This window comes from Mus caroli, unplaced genomic scaffold (genome assembly GCF_978045245.1).
Source record: "Mus caroli unplaced genomic scaffold, Mus_caroli_1 scaffold_5, whole genome shotgun sequence".
In the NCBI taxonomy this organism is placed as follows: domain Eukaryota; kingdom Metazoa; phylum Chordata; class Mammalia; order Rodentia; family Muridae; genus Mus; species Mus caroli.
In genome coordinates, this window is record NW_028227260.1 from 74,808,318 (window position 1) to 74,820,543 (window position 12,226).

Here is a 12,226-nt window from a genome sequence, read left to right on the forward strand (position 1 = left end):
ACTTTGGTGACTTCTAGCAAGCTTTTAAAAGTGTAGTTTGCTGTTTAACACTTTCCTATCTTCTACCTTCTTCCCTTGTTTCTCGCTTCTCTTTTTCTTATGGCCTCTTTTTGTCTTTCAAGAGGACAGATGTGCATATCAGAGTGTGTTTGAATTTATATATTGCTGTATTTACCATCAAGGACCTTGACTTAAAGTCACAAGTTAAAATTGTATATATGTGTTACTTACACAAGATGTGTTATAAGTTCTTGTTTATTTTTTTTTAGGGTTTTTGTTTTTGTTTTTTGGGGGGGGGACAGGGTTTCCCTATGTAGACCAAGTTGGCCTTGGAACTCATAGAGATCTGCCTGCCTTTGACTCCTGAATGCTAGGGTTAAAGGTATGTGCAATTGAGTCCAGCATTTTATAAGTTTTAAGCAGTTTGAATTAGAATTTTCATTCTCCATCCTTTCTGGCAGTCATGCTTTCTTTATTTTTAAACGTATTATTCTAATGAAAATGGATCACATCAAATAATATTTAAGAATAGTAACCATGAAGTTGAGTTTATGAAATATTCATATGAAGATCATGGTTTTCATTTTACTACTAGAACATTATTTAAGGTGAAGACCTTAAATATTAAGAGATAATTTTAAATGTAGGAGTGCTTTTTACTTGTGTTTAGCAAAAGCTAAATACGTCCTTTTACTTACAGTTTCTAGGCTACCAGGCATTTTTTTTTCTGTGAGTAATACTTTTTTAAATATCTGATCTCAGTTTTAAAAGTCTTTAGTATTTATTGAACCGTCTACTTGTCTAGGTTAAAATCATCCAATTTTATGTGACTCAAGTGAAAGAGAATGTTTGTTAGCAGAACTCAAACAGTAACTTTCTGTTTAAGCAGTTTCTATTATTACTTGAGCTGTATTTTCTGCTTGCTTAGTGGATGATGCTGGTAAAATAGAACATGATGGTTCATCTGGACTGACTATGGACAACGAGACAGAAATTGACCCTTGTAAAGTGGATGGCACTTGCCCTGAAGTCATCAAGGTGTACATTTTTAAAGCTGATCCTGGAGAAGATGACTTAGGTGAGCAGTGCTGAGCAGTGCTTCAGTCTAATTGTTTTTGCGTTATTTAGACTGAGAAGATGTGAAGTCTTTTCTGAAGATAAATAAGTTTAGCATAGTATCAGAGAAATATATTTGAAAAAGGAAGAAGTGGAAATGAAATTTTAAAATCGATTCTTAGAGCTGCTGTTTTCCTTGATAGGTGGAACTGTAGATATCGTCGAAAGTGAGCCTGAGAATGAGCATGGAGTTGAACTACTTGATCCAAACAATAGTATTCGCGTTCCCAGGGAAAAGATGGTTTATATGGCTGTTAACGACTCTCAGCAAGAAGAAGAAGAACTGAGTAAGTACATGCTCTTTCTGTGTTCCTAATGTTTTCTCTGTCTCTTTTCAATGGTCAGTATTTGAAGGAAGTAAGCGGCATCATTTGAGAAAAAATTACTATGCTGCCATGTTCTCAGGGAATCAGTATTCACTCATGTAGGTTTAGAATGTTTGCTACTGTAAAACTAGATTATGGTGAAAACCAAAAGAAGAGTTATTCAGCAAGTGTTTATTTTACAAAAGCTGTATTCTAGCTAATGTTTAGCTTCCCATTTGCATATTAGCTGAATTCAAATGAAAGTATCTCTCCTATGAGCTCTGAGAACCCGGTCAGAGAAGTTCATCTAATTTTCTACTTAGATGTCGCTGAGATTGCTGATGAAGTTTATATGGAAGTGATTGTTGGAGAGGAGGATGCTGCAGCTGCAGCTGCAGCCGCAGTGCATGAACAGCAAGTGGAGGACAACGAAATGAAAACCTTCATGCCGATTGCATGGGCAGCTGCTTACGGTAAGTCACAGAGCCACTCTTTGGACATGAATTTGTGATTGAAAAGCAGTTTTTGTGATTTTAGGTTTAGAAATCTGAAATGTTAGTACTATATAAGGATTATTTGATTTAAACAAGAGCAGAGGAGGATTATAAAACTATTTTTTGTCCTGACTTTAAACAAGCATTTCCTCCTGTTTACATTATATAAGGAAATAAACTGTATGAAGCATACAGGCTTTCAAGCTGGAATGTTTCAGCTTAACTGTATCAGGTCCATACCTTTAAAATCTTGGGGGATAGCATGGGACCCATGTGGGAAAATTCTGATGCATGTTTCCGCTTTGGAAGCTAGGCATTTCCAGTGGTCTTTCTATAATGAGTGTGCTCATAAAACTCGGGTATTTTTGTCATTCATGAGTATCATGGCTTTTCATTGTGGGAGTTAATAAAGAATTCCTAATTCTTTATAATTTATAATACTGTATGATTTTGTTTTTTTAATACACATTGTTAGGTAATAATTCTGATGGAATTGAAAACCGGAATGGCACTGCAAGTGCCCTCTTGCACATAGATGAGTCTGCTGGCCTCGGCAGACTGGCTAAACAAAAACCAAAGAAAAGGAGAAGACCTGATTCCAGGCAGTACCAAACAGGTGAGGGCGCGCGCGAGTCCCACAGTGCAGCGTGCTCCGCAAGCTCTCAGGCAATGCTAGTGTGCATCCACAGGGGTACTGTGAGGGCATTTTAGTGGCTAGACTATGTGGAGCTTTTGTGTATTGAATTTCAGAATTCGGTGATATTCATGAATGATTTTATTGATTTAAAAGGAGTGGGAAATGGCTCAAAGAAGATGAAAATGTTTAAAACTTGAATTATGTGAAAATGAAAGGGAATCCTTTTATCCATGTTGGCAGTTATTCATTTTTGAAAAAATTAATATTAAAGAATGATTATTTCAACATTGAATGGGTGTGATTGACAGAGCAACACAATAAGTACTTGAGTTTGTATGATGTAGCTTATTTCTTATATACCAATTTGCATATTATGACTTTTATTGGTATATTTAAGCTTTATTATAAGTTAGCATAATGTTCTAACTAAAAAACTTTATATGAATAACTCCCACAGGTTTCTAAACTGATGAGACTTACATTTCAATAGAAATTACATATTTATTAATCGATTTTTGTTAAAATGGAAAAGGCTAGTTTTATGCAGTCCAAGTTTTTAGGGCCAGGTTGTTGTGTATCTTAGCTTGAAAATAAGAAAAGAATGTGTAGCATGGAGGCAAATGAGGAGCCCTTGACTGTAGTGTTCAGAGCACACATTCAGAGTTTTGAAGAAACTAAATCAGCATGTTTTGATCACTTATGCTCCTTTCCTCTCTTAGCAATAATTATTGGCCCAGATGGACATCCTCTGACTGTCTACCCTTGCATGATTTGTGGCAAGAAGTTTAAATCGAGAGGTTTCTTGAAAAGACACATGAAAAACCATCCTGAACACCTTGCCAAGAAAAAGTACCGCTGTACTGACTGTGATTACACTACCAACAAGAAGATAAGTTTACACAATCACCTGGAGAGCCACAAGCTAACCAGCAAGGCAGAGAAAGCCATAGAGTGCGATGAGTGCGGAAAGCATTTCTCTCATGCTGGGGCTTTGTTTACCCATAAAATGGTGCATAAGGAAAAAGGAGCCAACAAAATGCACAAGTGTAAGTTCTGTGAATATGAAACAGCTGAACAAGGCCTATTGAATCGCCATCTTTTGGCAGTCCACAGCAAGAATTTTCCTCACATTTGTGTAGAGTGTGGCAAAGGCTTCCGCCATCCGTCAGAGCTCAAAAAGCACATGCGAATCCATACTGGAGAAAAGCCCTATGAATGCCAGTACTGCGAATACAGGTCCGCAGATTCTTCTAACTTGAAAACCCATGTAAAAACTAAGCATAGTAAAGAGATGCCATTCAAGTGTGACATTTGTCTTCTGACTTTCTCAGATACCAAAGAGGTGCAACAACATGCTCTTATCCATCAAGAGAGCAAAACTCACCAGTGTTTGCATTGTGACCACAAGAGTTCAAACTCAAGTGATTTGAAACGACACATAATTTCAGTTCATACGAAGGACTATCCTCATAAGTGTGACATGTGCGATAAAGGCTTTCATAGGCCTTCAGAACTCAAGAAACATGTGGCTGCCCACAAGGGTAAAAAAATGCACCAGTGTAGACATTGTGACTTTAAGATTGCAGATCCGTTTGTACTAAGTCGCCATATTCTCTCGGTTCATACAAAGGACCTTCCATTTAGGTGTAAGAGATGTCGAAAGGGATTTCGGCAACAAAGTGAGCTTAAAAAGCATATGAAGACCCACAGTGGCCGGAAAGTGTATCAGTGTGAGTACTGTGAATATAGCACTACAGATGCCTCAGGCTTTAAGCGGCACGTTATCTCCATTCATACGAAAGACTATCCTCACCGCTGTGAGTACTGCAAGAAAGGATTCCGAAGACCCTCGGAAAAGAACCAGCACATAATGCGACATCATAAAGAAGTTGGCCTGCCCTAACAGTACTCTTCATAGCTGTTTGTAGAGAAACTGGCCTTGAAACAGAAAATTCATTTAAAAGCCAATCAGTCTTGTTCACATACAATACTGTATATTGATTTATGCTGTGTACAAATAGGATTATTGCTTCTAGTTGACTGTTTTTACGTTTTGTTCAATAGTGTGTTCTGAATTCTATTCAGTTTGTTTAATACATGGGAAAAAGCAGCAACACGCTAGTTGCTTTTACTAAAGTAATCCCTGATTCTATACTGAAGTTTTCTATCTTAGAAGTTTTATATTTATTTTAAAATATTTACCTTGCTTACCTTGATGGTACTCTTGTAAGACCAGTTAACTCATGGTAACTCTGCATTGGTAACTGAAAGGATTCATGTGGACTTTTTGTCTCACAAATTTCTCACAATTAAATCGTCAAGAGACATCTAATGGAATGGGAGATTTTTGTATGGTGAGGTCTCATGCTCGTAACATGGAAGTCATTTACTTGTCTTGCTTAGTATTGTAGACTGTATGACAATGAAAGGTTTCCTATGAACTCTTGTGTCCCTGGCATCGCTGTGGAGAAGAGCAGTAGCTGGGTTTGTGTTTACCTTTCTTTCTGATTGTTTTTCCTTTTTAGTGGAGAAAATATACTTTCTTTTCTTTAGACTCTTTCTTTACATCTTCTGTCAGTGTAGTAAACTTTTAGAAAACCTTGTTGAAAATTTTTGCTTGATCCTGTTGTATTTTGGTTATTTTATCTGTGCTGCTTTGTCTTGAATGGTCGTGTGCTCCAAATGAAATTTAACTGAAGACTGCATTTTGGAATCTCCTAGGGGTAACTTGTGGCTCATAGGATCTTTTGCAACTTTATATATGTAAATGTACCCTGAATTATATATATCTATCTATATATACACATATATATGTAACATGTATCTGTGTGTATTGCTTATTTTACATACTTATACACACAACCCCCAGTAGTAGTTCTTTAAAATCTATAATGAAAAGTATTAAATTTACAGTAACGTGAAAGATCCAGGGATGCAAGAGAGAGCATTTTGTAAGTCTTGCTCTTCAGAGAGACTACTCAGGTGAAGAATTAGAAGGAAAATAAGGACACTAGTATTTTTAAAGAGTAAAGGTATTTTCTTTTAAATATCTTTGGTAATTGAAAAATAGAGGTTAAGATGTTTATAGATACAATGTTTTCATACAGTTTCAACTCCATGCCTTTATATTTTTCTGAAAAGCTAATGGGTATCCAGACATGAATCCCCCAGTTCTCTCTGATAAGCCGGAGAGGGAACTCTTGTCTGACCAAGCGAGGGGGACAGAAAGGGAGTATTGGCTCCGTGGACCAGTGAACGGGTGCTAAGGAGGACTTAGACTCGGCCAGTTGAGCCTGCTCTGTTAGTTCTTAGTTAACTAGAAAAACTTAACACTCGCTTGTCTTGGATTACACGATAGAGGTGTGGTCCAAGTGTGTGAACAGTCTGAGGCCTCACTTGGATCCTTACCAAGTCTTTCACAGTTTTGTTTTTGAGAGCTGGCAATTTGTAACATACAGGTCTGATCGCTGATGAAATTTGTAAAAATAAGTTGGATATTAAGATTTTTGTTAAAATGTCTTTTTGGAAAACCGTTTCTAGAGTCCCTGGAATTGGCTGTTGGCACACGAGTCTGGCACATCACGGGAGACTTAGACATTTCTTCCCACTCGATAGCTGCCTTGCTGCCTCATTATGGTGCTCCATCCCTTTCGTGCCGTTAGTTTTGACCTTCCATCCTTCTCTTTGTCATCAAGATTTGTATTCAAAAGTTATATTTTTGGGGTTAGATGTCTTGAGTATTTGGTGTTTGGCAAACCTCTGAAGTGCTAGATTGATTTAGTCTAGTTCTAAATCAAATTCTTAAGGCTGGTATGAAGTCCATCCTCAATGCCAGTCGATGCCAAGGCAGGGTTCCCTAGGCTTCCCATCCGCTAGGGACTCCTTTTACCTTTGTAGCCTCCGCAATGTGCTTTAAAAAATACATCACAACTATGATTTGTTTTATTGCCCTGTTATTCTTGAAAGCTGTCTTTTTTTGTGAGAACTTTTAAAACCTACTTCATTTTTTCCCCAGAAGTAATGTAAAACACCTGACATTGAAATTTATGAAATTTAAGAATCTACAATCAGTACAGAACAAATGATTGGACTATTTAACATATATTTTTTTAAATAAACTGAAAGATAAGGAACACTTTACACAATTTATATTTCTCTTTACATAATCTGGAACCACACAGTTCTTTTCTTTTTAAAGCACAATATTGAAGCCTTTAAAAGGTATTTAAGGGTTTGGTCAAGTGAATATAAAATGTGTCTGTATACAAAGAAAATGAAGTAGTCACTGTTACGTACTGACATTAGTTACAACCTAGTTTTAATTCTTAAAACAATTTTGATTAGCAAAGCTAAAAAAGGGTGTTTCAGTTAAATGTTTTAAAGAGGTACAGATTTTTACAAGGACATAATATAAGTTATTGTTCTGTAGAAATATCCTATTAAATATTGTATGTCCCTCCCTCTGTATACTTTGTAAAAAAAGTAAAATACATAAAAAGAAAATCATATAGGGGATGTGTGACATTATTGTAATTGTGTACTTGAGAATAACGTGCAAAAATAAAAATCAGAATATTTTCCTGTTAACGAATGTTCAGTCTATTTGATACCAGTACTAAGTTAAAGCTTTTTCTTAAGAAAGAAAATGTACAGTTTTTGTAAACCTAATAAACATCAAAAGCAGTGGATTATTTTCATCCCCCTATTTCTTAATTCCTTTTATGCAGCAGTGGAATGCAAAATGCTTGATTGCTTTGAATTTTGTGACTTGGATGCAAATACTGGTATTTCAGTCCTGTGAATTTGCAAGTAACATTGAGACGTTAAGAGGTGATTGGTGAGTCCTTTGATGAGCATGTCCTTGAAATTCATTTTTTCTTTTATCTTTGTAAATGATTTGTTTTATTAGCATCTCTGATTCCTGTTATAAATTACCCATCCATAAAGTGGGTTTGAAAGCACTTAAGATTTGTTTTATTATCAGTTCACAATACATTTCATCTGAGGCCCTACCTTTTAGTTACCCATTTGTGCCCAGGTTGGAGGCCTCTAGTAGACTCAAATCTTGGAGGATGGTCACTGTGGTAGTGAAAATTGCAAGTTGGATAAAAGTCAGGAATCCTGAGAAATGTGCAGCACTTTTGATTTTAACAATGAGATTCTGTAATCTAGAAACCAGCATTGGTCTGAGAGATGAGGTGACAAATAACTAAACCTTGAGGTACATGTCCACAAGAATGTGGTGGAAGTCAGTTGTGAGTCTGAGCAAACCTGATCTCACCCGTTCTGCTAAAATATGCTGCCTTATCGTCACCAGGGATCTCGGTATTAATTTCATGCAAAATCTTACATTTGTGTAAGGAAATGCAAGCTCAGTCAGCATATTAAAGAGGATCCATGTCCGAATGATGCCTGTCAGCAAGGTAGCCTGCCCTCTTAGTCCAGTCCCCAGTGAGCTGGGACAAGGCATGAGCCGCAGTGGCCTGTGTTTCAGCAGGCTCCCCGGGTGGTTCTGCTGCAGGCTCAAGGTTAGTGAAAGCGATCCTAGAGCACTTGAGGAACAGAAAGTTTACTTCGTGTGATGTTTTGTGTAGTTGTCAAGGGGCTCAGCAAAAGCAGCTAGAGATGGCACAGTGAGAATACATTATAATCCAGAGACTGCCTTTAGCCTTTCCGTAAAAGTCCTGAGTCTTGTCAGTCTCTAAGTCCATCCTTCAGTGCACGTCGAACAGCCTGTCCCTCCTACTCTTACATAGCCCCCAGTGTTGCATTCCTCCAACGTAGGAAGACTTGATAAGTAAAGAGAAGGACTGAAAATTGTGTGTTCTTGTGTGTTTAATTGGCCCAGAATTAATAAAGTAATTCATATTAAAAAGGACATTTTGCTGCATTTTACAACTTTTTAGGAGGTCAAAGTTAAGTTTGCCCTATGGATTTTGTTTTTATCTTTTGTTTCATGTATATATTGTTTGCCTTTTTCATAAAATAATTCTTGGATTTGTTATATATTGTTCCTGTTATTTTTGACATCTTTGCTATTGTAAATAAATTCCTATTTTGTTTTAAGTTACCCTAGTGGAGTGTTGGCTATAGACAAGGCATACATGGGACACTTGAGCACATGTCACACACATGCACACAGAAATGAGACTTGGACCACACAACCAACCCCCACCTTGTTAGAAGCCCAGTGTGCTGTGACCCCTTCACTTACACACGTCTCACCTTCAAGGGAACCACTGTTGCTTTAAGTAGAGCACCTGTAACTACTTGAAGTTTGTTTGGCTAGCCTGACTGACCAGCAAGCTCCAGGGATGCTCCTGACTCTGCCTCCCCCAGCCTGAGATGAGAGGCATGTGTCATTGTGGGAATTTTCCATAGGTGCTGGTGATTGGGCACTTTACTGGCAGCCCTCTCCCCAGCCCTACTTGGGGTTTAAAATAGTTTCCTGACCTCTGATGGAAATACTTGATCAAATTGAGGGTGCAAATCAAGAATTATTTTCTTCTGCTTGGTTTTCCCTTCCCACTTTGTCTTGTTGGTTCTGGAGAACAGCAGACCACTAGGGTACCCTATTACCAAGACTTAGCATGAGTTCTAGATGACATAGAGCTATGTGGATTGCCACAGAAATCTGAGCTTTGGATGAACTAGGCTTGTGTGAATTCACTTTCTAGAAGGAGGCAATTTCTGATTGCTTCATGTTTGTGTTTGATTTAATGCAGAGCCCATTTCTTTCTTTCTTTCTTTTTTTTTTTTTTGTTTTTTGTTTTTTTTTGAGACAGGGTTTCTCTGTGTAGCCCTGGCTGTCCTGGAACTCACTCTGTAGACCAGGCTGGCCTCGAACTCAGAAATCTGCCTGCCTCTGCCTCCCGAATGCTGGGATTAAAGGTGTGCACCACCACTGCCCTGCTGAGCCCATTTCTTTTACCTGAGCTTCTTGGAAATGGTAGAGATCTATGTTGAGGGTTTGGAGGTTCTGCTACACCTGTCCTCCCTTCTTGAGTCTTAATTGTGTTGGGAATGTGCACAAGAAACCCCATGTTGGGGCTGGAGAAGGTGGCTCAGTACTTAAACACACTTGGAGTGCTTCTAGATGACCTGAGTTCAGTTCCCTAGGTAGAGCAGCTGTAACTGGCTCCCAGGGATCTGATAGTTGTTTCTGGCCTCCAAGGGCACTTGACACATACATGATATCTACTCACACAGATGCACACACATACACATACATCAAAATCCTGAAAAATGTGGGCAGACTTATACAGCTCACTGCCGGCAGCCCTGTAAGAAACTGAACTCCAGGATGGGAATTCATGGAGGAAGAGTACATGGTTTCATTACAGGTCTCGTTATTCCTACTATCACTTAGTATTGCTTTGGTAAGGTCAACCAAACATCCTAACAGTTGGTCCCTCAGGCAAGCAATTAACCTATTTAACTGGACTAACTCTTAAGGGAAGAGACAAGGCATCTCTTCACTTATTCATCAATGTCTTATTGGAAGCCTGAATACATGTGCAAGATTGAGTGATAGATGGATGAAAAGTTCAGGGAAGAAGGAAAGGTTGGGATGTCACAGTTTCAGAGACCAAATTACAGTTTGTCTGGGTGCCCTTTAGCCTACCAAATAGCTATTCCTTGCCCACCCATGTCAGACCTAGCAGCCTAATAAACAGATAAAAACCTGAAAAAAAAAATCCTGAAAAATAATGAAAAGATCCGAACATTGAAAAGATCCGAACATTGACTGTCAGGGTAGCAATGCTGAATTGGGAGAGAAAGAGCCTAGAAGGGGGTTGGTTATCTCCAAATCTACCCAGTGGGAACACTAACTGCAGCCAGTAGCCTTCCACACTGAGTCACAAACACTGGCTGACTGTCGCCTACTGTAGAAACTAAGACATGGCAAGATGGAGAGAGGGTTCCTTTGTGCCATCCCAATATTTCAGTTCCCCTCCCCAGCACTAGCCCATGAATACCTCTAAGGTCTTCCCTTTGGCCATATGTGTGTATGTGCCCACTCTTCTGGGGGGATGGTTAACATGTTAAACGCTTTAGTTTTCTATTTCTCCTAAGCAGGATATTTTGATAGTTCTTAAGATTTTTTTTATTGTTTGTTGACAGAGGGACTTACTATTACATAATATATCATGTAGGTTGGCTTCAGTTTACATACAATTTTGTTTCATTTTATTGGTGGCCATGTGTGCGTACAACACACTGTATAAATGGAGATCATATATTTTCAGGAGTTGGTTCTTTTCCACCTTGTGAGTCCCGGGGATTAAGCAAGTGCCTTTATCCACTGAGCCATCCACTGGCCCAAGGTTGGCTTCAAATTTAAGAATACATTGTCTCTGTTTGCCGAGTGCTGGGATTACAGACCTATATAGTTCTTGGCAGAAAAATAACCACAAATGGCAAATCTAGGGCTGAGGATTTATCCTAGTGGTAAAACAACACACATGCACACACATGCATGCATGCAAAATAAGCCAGACTTAAATGTTCACACCTTTAATCTTAACATTTGGAGGCTGGAGTAGGATTGCCTGAATTCAGGCCATCCTGGTCTACATAGTCAGTGTATCTACCCTCCTCCCCACACCTCCTTCCCCTCTCTCCCTGTCTCTTAAGACTGGCCTCAAATGCATTCACTAATGGGAGGTGACACTGAATTGATTCTCCTGCCTCCACCTCCTGAGTGCTGAAATTACTGATAGGGGCCACTGTAAGTTTCCTTGTAATGCATCACCCACTAGAGGTAGTGGAGAAGAAAGGAGACAGGGGGAGTGGACCTGTTTTAACAACTCCCATCTGTGCTGGCTGGAAATCAGCAATTTAGTTCGCAGGTTAGCAGGCGGTAGCATCTCTATCCACTCATGAACACTTCATGAATATCATGAATACACCGGCAGTCCAGTTCACTAGAGTCACGTTAGCAACAGTGGTGACACGACTTAGCAGAGACAGCCAGGCTTCACAGCCTCTGTTCTCAGAAAAGTTCTCAGCTGTTCCTCTCTCAGGAAAGCAAAGATAACAAAGACACAAGACCCACAAGAGATACACAGCTAGCTGTACCAACAAGTCAAACTCTGTCTCTGTCACTTTGAAATCTTATTTATACCCTCCAAACATCACGTGTCCCCCATGTACCTTGCCTCAGCACGTCTTGTCTCACCACATGTATCCAATCAGCCCTAGTCCTTGAAAGCGACAACACACTACAGTACACCATCAATAGTTTTTGGTTGCATTTTTCTCTTTGTCGTCCCAACAAATGCACTCAACTACATAACATAAGGCAGATCGATTCATGCGTGTGTTAACAAAGAATCCTTCATCACCTGTCCTTTCACGTGCTTGCTTTAGCAGAACATCCTCTCTCCTGTGTCTGCTTCCGCTAAATGTTCCTTCACGTGTCTGCCTTAGTCTTTCCCTCCTGTGTCCACTTTAACGAAACATTCCTTCATGTGTTTGCCCCAGCAAAACTCCATCCAACTGACTTTCCATAGAACCCTTAAGTTTCCACTTCAGACCACCACTCCCAATGTTATGCAGTGCTGGGAATCAAACCCAGAGTTCCATTTCTATATGTGCTAGGCAAATGCTCCACTGTCTAGACCTGCCAGCCCAGTCTTAGACCATGACATAGATCTCTTATCCATCCAACT

The 12,226-nt window shown here is 39.1% G+C and overlaps 1 protein-coding gene across 7 annotated transcripts in view; it reads left to right on the forward strand.

Moving 5' to 3' along the window:
• Zfx (zinc finger protein X-linked) overlaps nt 1-8,561 on the forward strand; it is a 49,852-nt gene extending 41,291 nt beyond the window's left edge. For 6 of the 7 annotated variants that reach the window (XM_029473147.2, XM_029473150.2, XM_029473151.2 and 3 more), the window contains 5 exons: nt 929-1,078; nt 1,260-1,403; nt 1,745-1,894; nt 2,391-2,531; nt 3,272-8,561. In XM_029473147.2, the coding sequence (XP_029329007.2) occupies nt 929-1,078; nt 1,260-1,403; nt 1,745-1,894; nt 2,391-2,531; nt 3,272-4,455 (1,769 nt within the window). In that variant the 3' untranslated portion in view covers nt 4,456-8,561. The remainder of the gene's footprint in view (nt 1-928; nt 1,079-1,259; nt 1,404-1,744; nt 1,895-2,390; nt 2,532-3,271) is intronic. The other variant, XM_085838128.1, reaches the window with a different exon arrangement.
• The last annotated feature ends 3,665 nt before the right edge of the window (nt 8,562-12,226 follow it).